The sequence below is a fragment of the Equus asinus genome, chromosome 7, assembly GCF_041296235.1.
Source record: "Equus asinus isolate D_3611 breed Donkey chromosome 7, EquAss-T2T_v2, whole genome shotgun sequence".
NCBI lineage: Eukaryota > Metazoa > Chordata > Mammalia > Perissodactyla > Equidae > Equus > Equus asinus.
This window is the reverse complement of record NC_091796.1, coordinates 109653444-109674781: the sequence shown is the minus strand read 5'-3', so window position 1 is coordinate 109674781 and position 21338 is coordinate 109653444. Positions and strand designations below refer to the sequence as shown.

Below are 21338 nucleotides of genomic sequence, written 5' to 3'. Positions count from 1 at the left end.
CAATTGTAGAACCCAGTGCTAGAAGATGGATGTAGACAGTGGCCCTGTCCGCGGGGCCTCATCCTCCTGGACCTGTCACACAGCTGGGACTGCACGAACCGGAGAATGGCACCCTGAACCACACCACGAAGACAATCGGTGCGTTTCCTTGAGATTTGGAGCGAGGGGCCAGCCAGGGGTCCTTGGCGTGGCGCTGAGTGGGATGGAGCAGCCTCCTGCATCCAAATATCAGGAGCTTCCCCGGGACCCCAACCTGGGCGACTCGGGAAGCCAGCGCGGGCTCCTCCTGACCGCACCCCCAGCTCCCCTTACGAGTTCATACATGTCCAGGCCCCCGGGAGCGTCAGTCGCCCTGAAATCGGGAAAGGTGCTCCCGCAAGCAGACCTCACAGGCAGAGCTGGCGTGGCTGAGCTGGCCTGGTGCCCATGGAAGCAGCAGAGAGGGGCCACAGCGGGAATGAGAGCTGGTGGGCCGAGGCTCATGGCGACCATCGGCTCTGAGGTGGCCTCTGCAGCGGCCTGGAGTGAGGGGTGGAATGGAGGCAAGGGTGGGGGCGGGGCAGATGCTGTCCAGACAGGTGAGGTGAGGTGAGGTGAGGAATGAGGGCTGCCGGGTCTCGGGCGGGGCGGGAGTCTTATCTCTGCTCGGCAGGGCGTGCAGAGACGCATGACGCCTCAACTCTGACATCCCCATTCGGGCCAGGGCCAGAGGAAGTCTTCTGTGAACACCTTCAAAGCATCTCTTTGCTCTGTGACCACAGGGCGACTGTTCCTGAAAGCCAGCCCCAGAGCCCCACTCGACAGGTCACAGCATCTCAGCACGAGTTCACAGCCTCACCGGCTTTCCCACAAGAAAGGGTTTGTCTGAAAGAATGGGACCTTCAGAGCCAGATAGGGACATGTGTGTGGATCCTGATAAAGCCCAGTGGTTTGAATGCCCAAATTGCGTGATTGTGCCCTCTCCCACCAAAGCAGCCAGCCCCCTACGTGGATCTGGGGATGGCAGTGGCCTGGTGCCTGAAAACCCTGTCATGATCCCAAGAGGGGCTGCTCATCCTCCACACCAGCCCCACCGCCATAACCAGGGGCAGACAGCACGGGGAGCAGGAGGGGTACTGAGCACTCCAACTCAATACTCCGTGTGCTGATTTGTCTTGCCAGAACCCTGGGCATAGCAGGGGGACCTGGACTCTATGGGCCTAAGACCCACTAGCCAGGACACTGTCAGAGGTTTTGTCACACACTTTAACGTTGGTGATGATGAAGAAATGAAATGTAATAAGAAAAGTCAATATCGGGGGGAATATGAAGAAGTCATTTAGTTTAAAACAAATTCAGCCTGACCTTGTTTTTCCAGAAAGGCCTGACGTGACCTGTTGAGCATGCATTGTCCGTCTGCCATAAACATGGTCAATGACCCAAAGCCAAGAATGATGCCCTTAAAGTCAGGGATGTACGCCTCAGCCCCATAGCAGCATTTCTTTAAAGAGAAACATTTCTTTCCAGAATCCAAGGATTCATTTCTGACCTACTGTGCTCGTCTTGTGACCACAGACCTGCTGTGCTAGGAAAGCGTCTCGTGACTGTAGTATGAGGGATATTCCTGTCGGATGTGATGTATGTCCCTTGTTACAGGATGGTATATAACCGTTCTGTACACCCTGATTCTTCAGAACACTTCCTTCATTGGGGATGGTCCCTTTCCGGGATATAGACCTCAAAACTGGCTCATATAATAAACTCATGCCAATTTGATTTATAGATTGATTACGGATTCTTTGCATTGACATTTCTTGGTGTATTCAGCAGGATTTCAGAGAATCCCTCATGAGACCACCTGGAATCTACTTTGCACCTGTGTTTGGTACAAGCAGGGGCCCATTCTACCACACCCCCCACCTAGCTTCACTGCATTCTTCAGGTGACCCTGGTGAGTTCTCCTGAATCCCACGCCTCCTTATTTTAAGTCAATCGTCCAGAATTTTAAGTGAGTTCTTTCAGTCTTAGGACTAGGTCTCTTACAAGGGGTATCAGTTCATTTCCTAGGAAAGAGAAACCTAGGGAGAATGTCCTCGGCCCGGGCAGCCTAGGGGGACTTTGGAGTGAATGGGGCAGACTGACCTTTTTAATTTGGCTTTAAATTGAATTTAATAAAGAATTACCTCTACAAAGCCTCAAAAAACTGTTTGATAGAGAAATCAGAGTCTGAACTTGTTCAGCTCCGAAAAGAAGGGACACCAGCTCCTTCCAGCAAAAGTTGTTCTCAGGGGACTGAGAACCTAATGGCAGTGTCAGAGGATCAATCCTCCTGCCACGTCGCCGTCCCACAGGGAACTCCGTTGTGATCGTTCACATTAATTAATCCAAGGCTCCTCGAGGGGTGCGCACGTAAGCATTGCTTGTCCGACGCTCCAAGCACCCACAGCAGGTTTAGAGTACGGCAGAAGAAATTAAGGCACGTAAGAGGGTGTTCAATATCATTTTAGAAGCGACACTCGCAAACAGCTCATTTCTGAGCCACCACACTGTCCCTGGAACGTGTTCAGACTTTACAGTAAAACAGAACTAAAATTAAAATGGAAGTCACGCTTCTAAAAGCCAACGAATTCCCAAATGGGCAGCCTCCCCTTGGAACTCCGGCTGGCTTTGTACTGACGCTGGTTAAGTGCTTAACAAAATAGGAATAACTGTAAATGGCTGGCCAGATAACTCGGGATAATTTAAAATTACAATGGCCATGTTGGAGCTTCTTGAGCTTCTAAAACTTGTCCTTTTTTGCGTTGGGTTTAAGAGCCATGGAACAGAGAAATCTTTAATCTTTAAAGAGTTAAGCGTGTCACCTTCTGGCACCATTGCTCAAAAATTAAGGTTCTAGAAGCCATAAATATTTACAAAGAACAGCAAAATCTTACTAACCTTTTTTTGATCCTGAGGGCTTGTCTTGATCATCGTCAGTGAGGGTCCCAAATTATGGCCAGACAAATAAGCGTTTGCACCCCATTTTGAGGTCAGAGATGGTGGGACAGAAATACAGGATGCACTCCATTTGTAGCTTAGGGTCCCAGCAAACTGCCACCAGCCTCAGGGGAATTACATTGGCCATCAAAAGGAACGTTCCAATTAGATAAGATCATTTAAAAAGTGCTCTTTAAAGCAAAGATGTCAAAATTCCAAAATAACCTTCTTGAAAGTTTTGATCCAAAAAGCTAAAAAAAATAAGCTTGGGGCGGGCCATCTGGCCCTCTGGCCAGGTTAGTGCACTCACATCGGCAGCCCAGGGTTCCCTGGTTCAGATCCTGGGCGCAGACGTAAGCACCACTCATCAAGCCATTCTGTGGCAGCATCCCACGTAGAAGAACCAGAATGACTTGCAGCGGGGATGCACGACTCTGTTCTGGGGCTTGGGGAGAAACAAAAGGGAGAAAAATAGGGAGACTAGCAATGGATGTTCGCTCATGGACAATCTTCAAAAGAAAAAGCTTCTTAGGTCATGGCTTTACAGACACCCCCATAATCTACCTTCAAAGGAGGGCCCAATATGAGCCCCTCCAAGAGTTAATAAGACACAGAGATTTTCTGGGAAACTGCTACATTAAGGTTTTTGCGTTTTGGGGGCATTTTTTAAAATTTTTTTATTGTGGTAACATTGGTTTATAACATTATATAAGTTACGGGTGTGCATCATTATATTTTGATTCCTGTGTACACTACATCATGTTCACCATCCAAAGACTAATCACAATCCATCACCACACGTGTGCCTGATCACCCCTTTCGTCCTCCCCCCTCCCCCTTCCCCTCTGGTAACCACCAATCCAATCTCTGTCTCTATGTGATTGTTTGTAATTGTTTTTATCTTCCACTTATGAGTGAGATCATGTGGTATTTGACTTTCTCCCTCTGACTTATTTCACTTAGCATAATACCCTCAAGGTCCATCCATGTTGTCACAAATGGCTGTATTTCATCATTTCTTGTGGCTGAGTAGTATTCCATTGTGTACATATACGACATTTTCTTTATCCATTAGTCCCTTGATGGGCACCTACGTTCCTTCCAAGTCTTAGCTATTGTGAATAATGCTGCAATGAACATAGGGGTGCAGGTATCTTTACGCATTCTTGTTTTCATGTTCTTTGGATAAATACCCAGCAGTGGGATAGCTGGATTATATGGTAGATCTGTTCTTAATTTTCTGAGCAATCACCATACTGTTTTCCATAGTGGCTGCACCAGTTTGCACTCCCACCAGCAGTGTATGAGAGTTCCCTTCTCTCCACATCCTCTCCAACACTTGTTGTTTCCTGTCTTGTTAATTATAGCCATTCTGACCAGAGTGAGGTGATATCTCATTGCAGTTTTGCTTTGCATTTCCCTGATAGTTAACGCTGCTGAATATCCCTTCATGTGCCTGTTGGCCATCTGTATATCTTCTTCCGAGAAATGTCTGTTCAGATCTTTTGCCCATTTTTTAATTGGGTTGTTAGTTTTTTGTTGTTGAGATGTATGAGTTCTTTGTATATTTTGGAGATTAACCACTTATCAGATATATATGGTTTGCTAATATCTTGTCCTAATTGTTAGGTTGTCTTTTGTCTTGTTTATGGTTTCCTTTGCTGTGCAGAACCTTTTTAGTTTGATGTAGTCCCATTTGTTTATTTTTTCCATTGTTTCCCTTCCCTGGTAGACATGGTACTTGAAAATATGCTGCTCAGACTGATGTTAAAGAATGTACTGCCTATGTTTTCTTCTAGAAGTTTAATGGTTTAAGGTCTTACACTCAAGTCTTTAATCCATTTTGAGTTAATTTTTGTGTATGGTGTAAGATAATGGTCTACTTTCATTCTTTTGTGTGTGGCTGTCCAGTTTTCCCAACACCATTTATGGAAGAGACTTTCCTTTCTCCATTGTATGTTCTTGGCTCCCTTGTCGAAAATTAACTGTCCATAGATGCGTGGGTTTATTTCTGGGCTCTCAATTCTGTTCCATTGATCTATGTTTCTGTTTTTGTGCCAGTACCATGCCATTTTGGTTACTATAACTTTGTAGTATATTTTGCAATTAGGGAGTGTGATACCTCCAACTTTGTTCTTTTTTCTCAAGATTCCTCTGGCTATTCGGGGTCTTTTGTTGTTCCATATAAATTTTAGGATTCTTTGTTCTATTTCTGTAAAAATGTTGTTGGAACTTTGATAGGGGTACATTGAATCTGTAGATTGCTTAGGAAGCATGGACATTTTAACTATGTTAACTCTTCCAATCCAAGAGCATGGAATAGCTTTCCATTTCTTTGTGTGTTCTTCAATTTCTTTAAACAATGTTTTATAGTTTTCAGTGCATATATCTTTCACCTCTTTGGTTAAGTTTATTCCTAGATATTATATTCTTTTTGTTTTAATTGTAAATGGGATTGTATTCTTAATTTCTTTTTCTGCTACTTCATTTTAGTGTATAAAAACACAACTGATTTTTGTATGTTGATTGTGTATCTTGCAACTTGGTTGTATTCATTTATTATTTCTAAAAGTTTTTTCATGGATTCTTTAGGATTTTCTTGATGTATAATCATATCACCTGCAAATAGTGACAATTTTACTTCTTCTTTTCCAGTTTGGATCCCTTTTATTCCTTTTTCTTGCCTGATTGCTCTGGCTAAGACTTTCAGTACTATGTTAAATAAGAGTGGTGAAAGTGGGCATTGTGTTTTGATATTGGCCTGTAATTTTCTTTTTTTGTGTTGTCCTTGTCTGGCTTTGGTATCAGGATGATGTTGGCTTCGCAGAAGGAGTTGGGGAGCCTCCCCTCCTCTTCAGTTTTTTGGAAGAGTTTGAGAAGGATGGGTATTAAGTCTTCTTTGAATGTTTGGTAGAATTCACCAGGGAAGCCCTCTGGTCCTGGACTTTTATTTTTGGGGAGGTTTTTGATTGCTGTTTCAATCTGCTTACTGGTGATTGGTCTATTCAAATTCTATATTTCTTCTTCATTCAGTTTTGGAAGGTTGTACATTTCTAAGAATTTTCCGTTTCTTCTAGATTATCCAATTTGTTGGCATATAGATTTTCATAGTATTCTCTTAAAATCCTCTGTATTTCTGAGGTGTCCATTGTAATTTCTCCTCTTTCATTTCTGATTTTATTTATTTGAGACTTCTCTCGTTTTTTCTTGGTGAGTCTAGCTAAAGGTTTGTCAATTTTGTTTATCTCTTCAAAGAACCAGCTCTTTGTTTCATTGATTTTTTTTCTAGTGTTTTTTAATTCTCTATTTCATTTATTTCTGCTCTGATTTTTATTATTTCCTTCCTTCTACTGATTTTGGGCTTTGTCTGTTCTTCTTTTTCCAGTTCCTTTAGGTGCACTGTTAGATTGTTTATTTGGGACATTTCTTGTTAGTTGAGGTAGGTCAGAATTGCTATACACTTCCCTCTTAGAACCACTTTTGCTGTATCCTACAGATTTTGGCATGTCATATTTTCATTTTCATTTGTCTCTAGGTAATTTTTTATTTCTCCTTTGATTTCTTCATTGGCCCAATCCTTGTTCAGTAGAATTTTGTTTAATCTCCACCTATTTGTGGCTTTTCTGCTTTTCTTCCTATAGTTGATTTCTAGTTTCATACCTTTGTGGTGAGAAAAGATGCTGGTATTATTTCAATCTTCTTAAATTTATTGAGACTTGTTTTGTGGCCTAATCTGTGATCAGTCCTGGAGAATGTTCCATATGTATTTGAAAAGAGTGTATATTCTGTGGTTTTTGGATGGAATGTTCTATATATATCTACTAAGTCCATCTGGTCAAGTGTGTCATTTAAGGCCAATGTTTCCTTATTGATCTTCTGTTTGGGTGATCTATCCATTGGTGTAAGTGGAGTGTTAAAGCCCCCTGCTATTATTGTGTCACTGTCTATTTCTCCTTTTATGTCTGTTAATAATTGCTTTATATATTTAGGTGTTCCTATGTTGGGAGCATAGATATTTACAGGTGTTATATCCTCTTGTTGGATTGTTCCCTTTATCATTATGTAGTGCCTTTCTTTGTCTCTTGAAGCAGTTTTTGTTTTAAAGTCTATTTCATCTGATATGACTATTGCTACCCCAGCTTTCTCTTCTTTGTCATTTGCATGGAGTATCTTTTTTCATCCCTTCACTTGCAGTTTGTGAGTATCTTTAGTTCTGAAGTGTGTCACTTGTATGCAGCAAATATATAGGTCTTGTTTTTTTAACTAATTGGCCACCCTATGTCTTTGGATTGGAACATTAAGTCCATTGACATTTAAAGTGGCTATTGATAAATATGTACTTATTGTCATTTTGTTACTTTTCTTTCTGGGTGTTTTAGTAGTTCTTCTCTGTTCCTTTCTTCTTCCCTTGTGGTTTGGTGGCTTTCTTCAGTATTGTATTTGGGTTCTTTTCTCTTAATTTTTTGTGTATTTATTATAGGTTTCTGATTTGTGATTACCATGAGCTTCATATATAATAATCTATGTATATAGCAATCTATATTGGGATGATGGTCTCTTTAGTTTGCCCTCTCACTTAAAACTCTACTCTTTTACTCCCCTCCTCCCGCATTTTATGCTTTTCATATCATATCTAACCTCTTATTTTGTGTGTGTGTATCCATTACCTTCTTATCATTGAAATAGGTAATTTTAGTATTTTTGTTTTTTGACCTCCATATTATCTTCATAGGAGGTTTATCTGCTTCCTTTATTGTATTTTGGCCTTTAGCAGTGGTTTTATTGTCTTTTTTTTTAATTTTCTTATTCCTATTTGTGTTCTTCTCTTTCTAACTTAAATAAGTCCCTTTAGCATTTCCTGTAAAACTGATTTCTTGGTGATAAACTCCTTTAATTTTTGCTTGTCTGGGAAACTCTTATCTCTCCTTCCATTCTGAGTGATAACCTTGCCGGGTAGAGTATTCTTGGCTGTGGGTTTTTTCCTTTCAGCACTTTAAATACATTGTGCCACTCCCTTCTAGCCTACAAGGTGTCAGCTGACAGCCTTATGTGGTTTCCTTTGTATGTCAGTTGTTGCCTTTCTCTTGTGGCTTTTAGGATTCTCTCTTTATCTTTAATTTTGGACATTTTAACTACAATGCGTCTTGGTGTGGGCCTCTTTAGGTTTATCTTGTTTGGTGTTCTCTGTGCTTCCTGTACTTAGATGTCTCTTTCCTTCCTTAGGTTAGGAAAGTTTTCAGCTATTATTTCTTCAAATAGATTCTCTGCCCCTTTGTTTCTCTCTTCTCCTTCTGGGACACCTATAATTAGAATGTTAGTGTGTCCCAGAGGTCCCTTATACTGTTCTCGTTCTTTTTCACTCTTTTTTCTTTTATCTGTTCAGCTTAGGTGATTTCCTCTAGTCTTTCATCCAGCTTGCTGATCCATTCTTCTGTGTTATCTACTCTGCTATTGAGTTCCCCTAGGTGAATTTTTCATTTCCAATATTGTATTCTTCATTTCTGATTGGTTCTTTTTTATATTTTCCAATTCTTTGTTGACATTCTCTCTGTGTTCACATAATCTTCTCCCAAGATCATTGAGCATCTTTATGACTTTTTGTTTGAACTCTTTGTCAAGTAGATTATTTATTTCTGCTTTATTTAGTTCTTTTTCTAGGGTTTTGTCCTGTTCCCTTGCTTGGAAGATATTCCTTTGCCTCTTCATTTTGTCTCTTTCTCTGTGCTTATATCTATGTATTAGGTGGGTCAGCTATGTCTCCTGATCTAGGAGAAGTGGCCTTATGTATGAGATGCCTTTTGAGGCCAAGCAGTGTGCTTCCCTCTCATCACCAGTCCCAAATGTTCCAGGAGCGACCGCTGTGTGGGCTATATGTGTCCTTCTATGGTGGCAGTGTTGCTCTTGCTGCAGGTGCCCAGAGAGTCTAGTCTGTCCCCCTGGCTGGCTGGTTGTAACTCCCAACTGTGTATGGCTGCTATGGATCCTTCAGTCACTTTGTCAGGTTTGGGGAGCCCCATCACAGTTAGCTGCAAGGTCTAATAGCGAGTTCCTGTTGCAGTTTTTCTAAGTGAGTAGGTTCCCAGTGGGGCTGGTTCCTAGGCTCCGGAGCTTACAATTGCTGTAGGCCTCTGGCCTGCAAGACTGTTGTGAGCTCTCTAAGGACTTCAGCTGAGTAGGACTGGCCCCAGGCATGGGAGCACCCACTTGTTTCAGGTTTTGGAAGGTGGGGCCAGTCTCCTATGTGGCTGTTTGTGAAGCACAGGTCTTCTGTTTCTCATAAGCCCCACAGCCCACAGGTCCACACACACTGTCAACACAGTCCTGGCCCGTGCACACATCCCAGCCCCCTGGACTGGACCCAGTCACCTCACTACAGAGGCCCTCACACACTCCACCCAATGCCTCACTAACCCCAATGCTCCTCACACATGCCCTGCCCTGCAGAATGGAACCACTTTCCTGCCTACAGTGAACCCAGGCACCTAGTCTATGCAGGTTGAAAAGTTGCCCAAGGGCTTGCTGTTGGGTGTGGCCAGTCCCTAGTATGGGCAGCCTACCCTGGGTGAACTGGTCTAAATCAGCACTCTAATGGGTGTGGCAGACCTCTGGGCTAACAGGCCCAGGGAAGAACTCCAACGCAGTCTGCCAGCTTGTATGTCAGCACACCTGTACTAGGTCACAATAATTGCTGCCACCAATGTCTCAGTCCCTGGAGAGGTCTCACCTCTCACCAAAATGCACCCAGAGCCTATCAAGTGAGTCTCTTTTCACCAAAGGACTGTGCACCTTTCTTTCTGGTGATTTTAGGTTGTTCCAAAGCTGGCGAACTTGTGTGTGGGCCCTTTAAGGGCAGCTTTTTTACACTTATGTCTGACAGCTTTTCTGAGGTATTCCACATTGTAGTTAAAAGCCAGCTAAGCCAGATATTATGAGAGCCATTTCAGTTGTGCTGAATCTGAAGGATGCTTATAGTGGTAGCACACCCCATTCAAGTACCCAACTCCTCCAGAGAAGGTTGCACACCTTAGGGTTACTCCAACCCGGCTGTGAAGCTGCATGGCTCACGAAGGTGGCCTTTTCCTCTCCAGAAGGAATTTCTGCCTCTTCTGCCTCAGTCAGGACTGACCCTTGTTGCAGGGGTTCTTTTTATCCAGTTTTCACTTCTCTCTCAGGGTAATTGTTCCAAAAATAGTTGTAGCTTGGTTGTGTTCATGGGAGGAGGTGAGTTCAGAGTCTGCCTACACTGCCATCTTGACACCAACCTCTACATTAAAGATTAATGGAGTTGTTCAATACTGCCAAGAATAGTTACTGTTTGTCTTGGCTGAAACCTGATAAGATATTTGAAAGGATTTGGCCACTTATCATGCGAAATTTGGCCCAACTGGAAGCTGACACTCAGAGCCTGATAGGAATTTTTTTTACAAACATTCTTCCCTAAGTCAAAATAAAACTAAGCACCCAGAGGGAGAGAAGCAAATTAAGGGTGACATACTTGGACAGGTAGATAAACCTATAATGTCATTTAAGTTACAACCCAAATTCTGAGGAATTAAGAGCAACTGTCCTTAACTTACAAATCTTTGCAAAACTGGAAATGCAGCTCTAGAGGCAGTTCAGATTCCACCAATTTCCTTTATCTTGAAAAGCTTGTAAACTCACCAGGAACTGTTATCGAGTCCATCACCAATTCCTAAGACAGAAGAAGAAAAAAGGAAAATCAAGAGAAAAATAGCTATAGAAGTGCTTTTGCCCAATATCTATCATCTTAAGTGTCTTCTCCACAATATATTTCTAGAAAAATCTTAAAACAAAATTTGGATTCAATTATTCTTTCATAACTAGTGAGCTTTGTATTACTGTACCTGATTCACAGCAGTAATTGTAAAACAGTATCTATCAAATCTTTGTGTATCTGTGTCTATATATGTGTTATATATATGTGATAGTTTTACCTCCGGATGGTATAATTTCTAAAAGAGCTCTAGTTGATTAACTTAAAGTAAACACTTAAAGATAGCAATGCATGCCTCACAACCCGTATCAGCATTTCTTTATAGGGAAGCATTTCTTCCAAGAAACTACAGATTCATTACTGACCTACTGTGCTCATCTCCTGACCACTCACCTGCTGTACTAGCAAAAAACCTTGTGACTGTAGACAAAGGGTATCCCTGTCCTATGTAATGTATGTCCCTTGGGCCAGGATGTTATACAACCACTCTGTACACCTCACTTCTTCGGAATGCTTCTCTCCTAGGTGAAGGTCATTCTCCCAGGCTATATAGACTTCAGATTGGCTCATATAATTAATTCACCCCAATTTTATTTATAGATTGATTATTTATTATTTGCGTCAACAATTCTTGATGTAGTCAGCAGAATTTCAGAAAAACCAACAGGACGCCAGCTGGAATCTACATTGAACCAGTCTTCGGAACAAACAGGGGCCCATGGGATCCCAACAGCTGCCATCTTAAGTGTCTTCTCCACAAATATTAGTAGAAAAAGCTGAAAACAAAATTTGGATTCGTTACTTTTCTGTAACTGGTGAATTTTGCCTTACTGTACCTGACTTACAGGAATAATTTTGTAAAATAGCTGTGGAGTCTCTGTGTATGTGTGTCTATATATATGTTATCTATGTGTGATAATTTTATTTCCAGATGGTATAATTTATATAAAAGCTCTGGTTGATTAGCTTAAAGTAAGTGCTGATATATATGTCATGGAAACTAACCCAAACATCTTTCGACTTAATCTGATATAAAACAATCTTTGGTAAATGAAGTCTTATTTAAGTTTTTTGGTTTTATTTAAATAAACATTTCCAGAGTTTTCATCATTAAGTATGATACTGACATGTTGTCCTTCTTACAAAATTTGTCAGCAAAAAAATACTTAGAATAGCTGACTTTGCCTAGTGTCTCATGAAGTTTTGTAGGCAATTTAAATATAATTATTAGGAACAAGTAAGCTAAATAGTCTTGAAAAATATGAATTTTTAAGTGAACATTTTAACAGTAATTATGTGTTTTGGTGTATGTACCTAAAATAACTTCAAAACCTTTGGTAGCTTGAAGACTTAGAATTTTGCTAAACTAAATGATAAAATTTATTGAGTAACTAGATCATTTCCACATAATAAAAGATATTAGACTAATTACTAAATATACATTTATCTACCTTTGGGTTCTTATTTCAGAGAAACTAGAAAAATGCTTGGGTTTACTCACAAAATGATTTGTGCCACACAGAAATTTTCTACAAGAAAGCACATGTTACTAGACAGTATTTGTGGGTCTGCCAATACACAGGATGCCAGAATAAAAAATTAGGGAAAGAAAGGTGTATGTTTTCAGCAAAGGAGATATAAGGAATAGAGATATTTTTGTTTGTTTTCTTAAGAAAGATAAATTTGTCCTAAAGTACTGGGAAGGAGGAAAGAAGGCATGGGGAAAATTCTCAAAGTAAAAACAAAGTTATAGAAGGTTTGTGGGAAAAGAGGCATGGGCAGAGAGTTTGTGCTTTGTCAATTTGGCTAAGATTAAAATGAATTTAACTAAGCAAATAAGTTTTAATTTCAAAAGTAAGCTGGTGCAAAAATTAGAATTTGGTTTTCTTTCTCTTAACAGAATAATTTTCTTGGGCTTCTGCTCTGCTCTTCATAAAGAGGTTGTGAAAGGTTTTTCTTTACTTTTGAGCAGTGTGCCAGAAGGGAAAGGATTTTATGTCTTATCAAGAGGAGTTTCCTGCATTGTTTCTGTCAGGTCTTTAATCACAGCAGCTAAAGTTTTTCTTAAATTTACTTAATTTTCTGTATTTGCCTGAAAATCTTTAATTGTCACCATGGTTAAATGGATAACTAAGGATTGTTTCACAGTGACATATGGTCCTATTTGACCAAGTATTTTTAAACCTTTTGATATTTTTGACAAGCTTTCGCAAAACCCAAATCCTAAATGAAGTCTTTCTTTTGACATGAAAGTAACTGCAAATTTTCAGCAGGACCCTGGGCCTTCAGCAGAGATGATATATTAGAAAACTCATCAGGTCTAAAAACACAGCATTCAGTTTGAATGACTTCACATGTCCCACCTTGGGATGCTGTTAGACTATCTAAGGCCATTCTAATGGGAAGGACAGCCTTTCTCACTAAAGACATTTGAGTATTTAATAAGGGTATTCCTGCCTGACTATCATAAAGGGGTTGTTGAATAAATTTAGTCGGAGCCTCTATATGTGATATGACATCTTCTAGTCCCAAGGAAGGAACAAATATAGTGGCTAAGCGGTCATGCCAGTGAACCTCTGAATGAGCCCTTCTGGCCTTAATGCAAGGAACATTGGCAACAGGCGTTAGCTCAGGGTCAGTCCTTCCCTGCCTCCAAGCAAAGTCCAGAGTGCAGTGTCCTAGCCATCCAGGCAGGAGCCAAGACCAGAGGTTTGTTCCACACAACCATCGAGTTCCATTAGGAGCCACCCAAGGAACGCCTGGCCATTGAGACCAGTCTGTTTCAAAGCATTCAGTTTCTTTATGTATGATAGTATTCTGACATGACTTGGGGGATATTCACCCTATTTTTGTGTAAAACTTCTCATAATTCTCACCATAATCTCTGGGGTTTTTTTGTTTACTTGCAAATTATTGGGATAATTGGATGGTCTGAGTAACAGAAGAAGAGTAGCCATGCCCTGTATCATTAGTAGTTTGGGCTATCGGCCATGTTTCAGGATCGAAATTAGTAATGTTGGATAAACTGGGTGTCCACAGCAACATTCCGGGACCACAGACTCCTCCATCACCTGGCCCTGCCCCATGCAGAGGTTCACTTCCCTCACCAGACCCCACGGTACCTATGTGACGGCCTCCATGGGGACAGGGACACTGAGGGACCACTGCTGGGTCAGTGAGAGCAGGACCTAAGGAGACAGGGCTCCTCCTGGGAGTCAGGCCTGGGCACCACTCAGCGTGGGGAATCCCCACAAAGATCACAGAGACAGAAGGAACATGGGCGCCCACCCAGCCCCGGCGCTGGACTCCAGGTGGAGCCTTCCAGCCCCTCGCTGATGCAAGTGGAGCAGAGAGGAGCGCCCCCGCCCACACACCCATAGAGCCCGGCACTGCCAGAAGACCACCAACGCAGGAGCAAACCAGCGGAGGAGCTGCAGAGGCCACTCTCTGTGGGGTGGCCCACAGCACACCCATGAACCACCAGACAGGATATGGCACCTGGACGTGGGCGCTGCTCTGAGAAACCCTAACTCTGGAAAGTGAGGATCTGACAGTAAGGGAGGCAGAGGGACCCGGAGGAGACCACTGGGGGACATGGGTGGCTCTGGGGAGACCCGAGACCAAAGGGTGCTGCAAATAGCAACGAGTGGGAGGGTCGACTCCCCTTCTACATCTGAGGGCACCTCCTAGAAGGTTCACTTCCTAGAGCCTTGAAGTCTGCTCTCGGCCCAACTAAGGAGCCACAGCACAAGCCCCTGCCCACCAGCCACTTGGAAGGAGCCATGCCCGGCACCCCACCATTCACCTTCCTGGCCCCTGGCAATTCTGGGGTGGGGACCACAGTGACCCATGGGGTCCTCGATCCAAGGCCTAACATGGAAGATACGGGACGGCCCAGGGGTGCACGCAGGGCCTTGGGTGAGCCGCGGGACTGCAAGTCATGAGACACTGATGATCCGCATTCACACACACACGGAAGCTGGGTCCTGGCCCACACACAGGAGGGACAGCACGCTGTCTCTCAGACAGAGGAGACCTTTGGGCCCCAGTGACCACCGTGGACTCTGTCCTTGCACATAACTTCTGTCTGTCCCCAGAAGACAGCTGTGGCTGGGAGAATAGCTTACCTTGGATCCTGGGTGCTACCACCCTTGAGTCAGAGATCTGGCCACAGGTGGAGCCAGAGAGGGATGGAGGGAAGAGGCAGGGACCCAGAGGAAGACAGCTTTCTACTCGGGGGGCCGTCGTGGCGGGGGGACAGGATGAGGCCCTGGGCTGCGGGTGGTGAGCAGGTCAGCCTGTGTCCACACTGCACACTAAGCGGGGCAAGGGGAGGTGTCTCTGGGGTGTGGGGACCAGAGGGTTCAGGTGAGAGGTCCAGGTGCCCCAGCCTTTGGTGGAGCCAAGGGCACAATCCCTGTGGGAGGGAGAGAGTGAAGAGAGGCACACGAGCTCAGGCTTCCTGCGCTCTCCCCTGGTCCCGAGCGCCACCGCCCGACTCCCACGCACCCACCTGAGGCAGCATTGGCCTCGTCTGTACTCCCCCCAGGCTCTCTAAGACAGAAACCACCCAGAAGAAAAGGGAACTTCAGGAAGCAAGCGGTGCCCCCTGGTTTCAATCCCGTTCTTAGTCTTTGCAGGGTCGTGGAGAGGGCGTTCCCACCTCCAGGACCCAGCTACCAACTCCTAGGAAGCAGGGCAGAGGGCAACAAGCCCGGGGCCCCGAGGAGCCACATGTGCCCGGAGCCAGAGCAGGGGTGTGGAGGGAGCTCCTCTGAGGCCCTGGCTGGGCTGCACCGGAGCCACCTCCACAGCCCCCACCCTCGGTGAGTGGGGTCCCCACGGAGCAGGCAGAAGGGAGTGGAGTCGGGGCAGTGGAAACGGCTGCAGAGCTGTGGGGAGCCCAGGCACCCAGGGATGACTCCAAGGGACTCAAGCAGCTGAGCCAGCACAGGGGAGGGCAGGCTTCCCACAGGCCACGGTGCCAACCGGACGCAGGCACCAGGGAGTAATGAGCGGGGCACATCTACACCAAAAGAGCTGGACGCACCAGAGGCTATAGACGCTGACTGGGCGGGAAGACCCAGAGCCTTCGAGGAACATGATGGCCTGGAGGCCAGAAGCCTGAGGGCTGCGCTTGGCCGGCAGTGCTGAGGGCAGGACCAGCCAGGAGCTGAGCTGCTGCAGCACGGACGCCAGGATGCACAGATGGGTTTGAGCACAGAGAGGGGGCTGGCTCAGAGCAGGGGAGGAAGAGGACCTCCAGGTGGCCTAAGGGTCCTGTCCAGGCCTAGGAGCTGGCTCGAGCCCCAGGGCAGGGCCTGAGGGGGCAGTCGCAGGGTCCTGGGCTACGACTGGGACCGAGGGCAGCAGGTGAGCCGGGAGCAGAGCCCGAGGGGCCAGTGGGGACTCCCAGGGCTCAGATCTCAGATCACACAGGGCTGGGCAGGAGCTCAGCGGCTACAGGCAGGCATCGGGAGACAGGCAGTGAGGGTCCGAACCAGGAACCGGAGCTACAGGGCTGGCAGCTGGGAGACGAGGGCAGCTGCCTCAGCTGTAGAGGGAGCACGGTCTCAAGGGGGCTTCCATATGGGGTTTCTGAGGGCAGTGAGGGGCGACGAGAGGGCAAGGCCCGACTGGGGCCAGGAGCTCCTCCAGGAGGGGACCACGACAGGCTGGGGGTCTGCCAGGGGAGAGCTGGCCAGAGAAAGGGTGGGCACCTGTGGCTCCAGGAGGCAAAGCCCAGTGCTGGGAAAGGAGTGAGCCCAGGATGGAGGGTGAACCTGGGCTGAGGGCACTGGGAGATGCAGGAGGGGCAGAGGCAGCCCTGGGCTGAGCTCAGGGACCTGAGCTGTGTGGAGGGGATCGTAGGACAGGAGGGGCAGAAGGGTGCTGTGGAGCTGGAGTTCCAGGGACAACGGGAAGGACAGCTACTGAAGAGCAGGGGAAGGAGGGAGGGCACAAAAGGACAGGAGCCTACACCAAGAGATGCATGCGGGCAGGCAGAGCAGCTACAGGTGAACAGGGGGATGGGAGACAAGGAGGGGCAGGGCACAGCCCAGGAGCTCCATGGGTGTGGAGAGCAGAGCTTGGCATGTAAGCAGGGGGCTGGAAGGGCTAGAGGGGTAGGGGGCAGCCCAGGAGCTCTGGGGTCGGGGCAGAGAAAGCAGCTACAGGTGAGCAGGGGCAGGTGGGAGTGCTGGAGGGGAAGGGGGCAGGTCAGGAGCTCATGGAAGCTGGCAGAGCAGCTATAGGTGAGCAAGGGGCCGGTGGGAGGGATGGAGGGGCAGGGGGCTGCGCAGGAGCTCCAGGGGAGCAGGCAGAGCAGCTACAGGTGAGCAGGGGCCGGTGGGAGGGCAGGAGGGGCAGGGGGCTGCGCAGGAGCTCCAGGGGAGCAGGCAGAGCAGCTACAGGTGAGCAGGGGCAGGTGGGAGGGCTGGAGGGGCAGGGGGCAGGCCAGGAGTTCTGGGGGAGCAGGCAGGGCAGCTACAGGTGAGCAGGGGCAGGTGGGAGGGCTGGAGGGGCAGGGGGCAGGCCAGGAGTTCTGGGGGAGCAGGCAGGGCAGCTACAGGTGAGCAGGGGCAGGTGGGAGGGCTGGAGGGGCAGGGGGCAGGCCAGGAGCTCTGGGGGAGCAGGCAGGGCAGCTACAGGTGAGCAGGGGCAGGTGGGAGGGCTGGAGGGGCAGGGGGCTGCCCAGGAGCTCATGGAAGCTGGCAGAGCAGCTATAGGTGAGCCAGGGCAGGTGGGAGGGCAGGAGGGGCCGAGGAGGGCCCAGGAGTTCCAGGGAACAGGGAGATGAACTACTGGTGAGTGGGCGGCTGAGGGGCTGGCAGGGCAGGGAGCTACCCAGGAGCTCTAGAGGAGGAGGCAGAGCAACTACAGGTGAGCAGAGGCAGGTGGGAGGGCAGGACGGGCAGGGGGTTGTCGAGGATCTCCAGGATAGGAGCAGACAGAGCAGCTATAAGTGAACCACAGCAGGTGGGAGGGCAGGAGGGGTAGGGGCTGCCCAGGAGCTCCAGGGGAGCAGGCAGAGCAGCTACAGGTGAGCAGGAGCAGGTGGGAGGGATGGAGGGTCAGGGGGCTGCCCAGGAGCTCCAGGGGAGCAGGCAGAGGAGCTACAGGTGAGCAAGGGGCCGGTGGGAGGGCAGGAGGGGCAGGGGGCTGCCCAGAAGTTCTGGGAGTGCAGGCAGAGCAGCTACCAGTGAGCAGGGTAGGTGGGAGGGCCGTAGGCAGAGGGTTCTGTCCAGAAGCTCCGGGGACCAGGGACAGATGGCCTGAGCTAAACAGGGCCCTGCAGAGGCAGGAGCTCGGTAGGTACAAGGAACAGGGACAGCTGGAGGCTCCTGAGGCTCTGGTGAGGCTCCCTGTGTGAGCTGGTTGAGGGGCTGGGTGCGTGGTGACTACCTGCGGGGGCGGGGGGGTGCCTGGGATGGAAGGTGTCTGGGGCTGAAGAGGCTTGGAGCATCCCTGAGGGGACCAGATGGGTCTGGGGACACCAGCCCCATTCCGGGGGCTCGTTGGGACGTGGGACAGGACAGGTAGACATGCGGACTCAGAGTGGGGTGGCACAGGGCAGTGGGCTCAGTGCATGGAAGAGTAAGGGGCCCATTTGGGCCCTGAGCCCAGGCTACCAGCGTGAGGAGAGGCCTGGCAGGGCCCTGGGGCTGAGCAGACAGGACTCAGGGGAGGAGGGGACAGGCCGGGCCTGGCTGTTGGGGGTGGAGGCTGCACCCTGGCCCACACGGGGGCCTGGGGAGGCTGGCACCGAGAGGAGAGGAGCGCCGAGGGCAGTGCACGGCTCCCGCCTGCGCCCAGGGGCCGGCTGTGCTGGGGAAGGACCACGGCTGGAGGAGGGTTCTGCAGTGAGCAAGGAGCTGGACAGGCCCAAGAGCAGGGAGGGTGGAGGGCAGGTGGCACTGGCAGGGAGGGGCCGGAGGTGAGCTCAGGAAGCCGGGCCAGGAGGACCTGAGGGGGGAGGGGGCCCAGAGGCAGACGCCGGAGGCTGGGCTGGGGGCCCACAGGGATGGGAGGGGAGGGGGACAAGGAGACTCCCAGGGACAGGGTCCAGGACAGGGGTGGGGTCCAGGGAAGGGACGGGGTCCAGGGAAGGGAGAAGATCCAGAGCAGGGAGAGGGTCCATGGCAGAGATGCGCTCCAGGGCAGGAAAAGTTTCTAGGGCAGGAACAGGGACAAGAGCACAGACAGTGTCTAGGACAGAAACGGGGTCCTGGACAGGGACGGAATCCAGTGTAGGGACAAGCTCAAGGTCAGGGACAGGGTCCAGGGTGAGGACAGAGTCCGGGGCAGGGACAGGACAAGAGCACAGACACAGTCATGGACAGGGAGAGGGTCCAGGGCAGAGACGGGGTACAGGGCAGGGTTGGGATTCAGGGGAGGGTCAGGGAAGAGGACCCCAGGTGCTGTGGCTACAGAGCCTACTCAGAAGACACAGGGCCTGGCCAGCAGAGACAGGCCGTGACAAGGGCTCCAGGCTGAGGGCCGGGAGCTGACACAGGCATGCAGAGCAGAGGCCCACCACACCTGAGGAGGGGCCGCTGCACCAGGCAGGGCCAGACTGGGGCCACAGGGCAGCGGGTTGGGGGACCAGCAGAACCTGGCGAGGAGAGGGGCCTCCAGTCAGGGCTCAGACAGAGGGCTCAGTCAGACGGGCCACCTGCAAGAGGCCTGAGCAGGGACAAGGGGCAGGGGCCCCAGGGGCTCTAATACAGGTGGGCATCCAGTACTGACTGGGTGACCAGTCCAGAGCCTGTGGCTGCAGACGCACCAGCCTTGGGAGACAGGGAGTCACGCGGGGCATCTAGTCTGCACACTTTCTCGATGTACGTGGGCGCTGGGCTCAGCAGTGTTCCAGGCCTGGGCACCTGACGCCCTGCCCGGACTCTCACAGGGTGAGACCCCAGTGTCACACGCCTCCTCTCTTGCAGAGCCCCCTAAGGCCCCAGACGTCTTCCCGCTGACCATCTGTGGGAACACACCTGACCCCAAGGTGCCCGTGGGCTGCCTGGTCTCCAACTACTTCCCAGAGCCAGTGACTGTGTCCTGGAACTGTGATGCCCTGAAAGGCGACATATACACCTTTCCGTTGGACCTGAGCAACTCGGCTCACCACTCCCTCAGCAGCATGATGGCTGTGCCTAGGAGCAGCTTGAACCAGACCTACATCTGCAGCGTAGCCCACCCGGCCAGCAGCACCAAGGTGGACAAGAAAATCGGTGAGAGGAGGGGCCGCAGGGAGGGCATTCCCTGCAAGACAGGCCGGGCTCCGCCATCCTGCCAGGACCCCAGGGCAGCAGGGGAGGCCTCCCGAACAAAGGGAGGGGTCCTCTGGGTGTTTCTGCCATGCCCAGAGCACAGGCAGGCTGGACAGCCCAGAACCAGCCCCTCGGGTCACAGAGGTGGGCGTTGGTCTCAGACCTGCCAAAACCTGGCCCTGAAGTTAGCTCACCCCAAGGCCGCCTCCATCCATCCTCAGTAACACCTCTCTGTTCTCTCTGCAGTCGTAAAAGGCTCCCCCTGCCCCAAATGCCCAGGTAAGTCAGCCGGGCCTCGGCCTCCACCCCCAGGAGGTGGCCCAAGCACAGGCGTGGCCCATGGGGGACAAGGGGCCAAGAGGAGGCCCACCCAGGTGCTGACCCCCATCGCCATGTCTCCCCCACCAGCTCCTGAGCTCCCGGGAGGGCCTTCGGTCTTCATCTTCCCCCCAAAACCGAAGGACGTCCTCAAGATTTCCCGAAAGCCCGAGGTCACCTGTGTGGTGGTGGATTTGGGTCATGACGACCCCGATGTCCAGTTCACCTGGTTTGTGGATGGGGTGGAGACGCACACAGCCACAACGGAGCCAAAGGAGGAGCAGTTCAACAGCACCTACCGTGTAGTCAGCGTCCTCCCCATCCAGCACCAGGACTGGCTGTCCGGAAAGGAGTTCAAGTGTAGCGTCACCAACCAAGCCCTCCCAGCCCCCGTCGAGAGGACCACCTCCAAGGCCAAAGGTGAGGACAGCACATTTGGGCACGGGGAGGGTACCACGGGGCCAGCCACAGAGTCACTGTCTGTGCTGACCCCTGTCCCCACAGGGCAGCCCCGGCTGCCGCAGGTGTACGTCCTGGCCCCACACCCAGACGAGCTGGCCAAGAACACGGTCAGCGTGACCTGCCTGGTCAAGGACTTCTACCCACCTGAAATCGATGTCGAGTGGCAGAGCAATGAGCATCCAGAGCCAGAGGGCAAGTACAGCACCACCCCAGCCCAGCTGAACAGCGACGGGTCCTACTTCCTGTACAGCAAGCTCTCCGTGGAGACAAGCAGGTGGAAGCAGGGAGAGTCATTCACGTGTGGGGTGATGCACGAGGCTGTAGAAAATCACTATACACAGAAGAACATCTCCCACTCTCCGGGTAAATGAGCCACACGCCCGGCACCCGGCGAGCCATCCCTACTTCCCCGCCGGCTCTCAGGGTCCAGCAAGGACACCTGAGCCCCCACCCCTGTGTACATACCTCCTGGGCACCCAGCATGAAATAAAGCACCCAGCATGGCCCTGGGACCCTGCGACGCGGTCGTGGTTCTTTCTGAGGCAGAGCTCTGGCACTTGGCCAGGCCTGCAGGCAGCGGGGCAGCCAGGCTCCAA

General features: G+C 49.5%; 2 gene segments (V, D, J or C); both read left to right on the top strand.

Annotated features, from left to right (window-relative positions):
* LOC106827306 (immunoglobulin heavy constant alpha-like) overlaps positions 1-21338 on the top strand; it is a 678397-nt gene that overhangs the window by 621589 nt on the left and 35470 nt on the right.
* Positions 13839-21262, top strand: LOC106846435 (immunoglobulin gamma-1 heavy chain-like). The segment is given in 5 exon segments: positions 13839-13865; positions 19455-19923; positions 20209-20241; positions 20371-20700; positions 20785-21262. Coding segments are annotated over 4 exon segments (783 nt in total).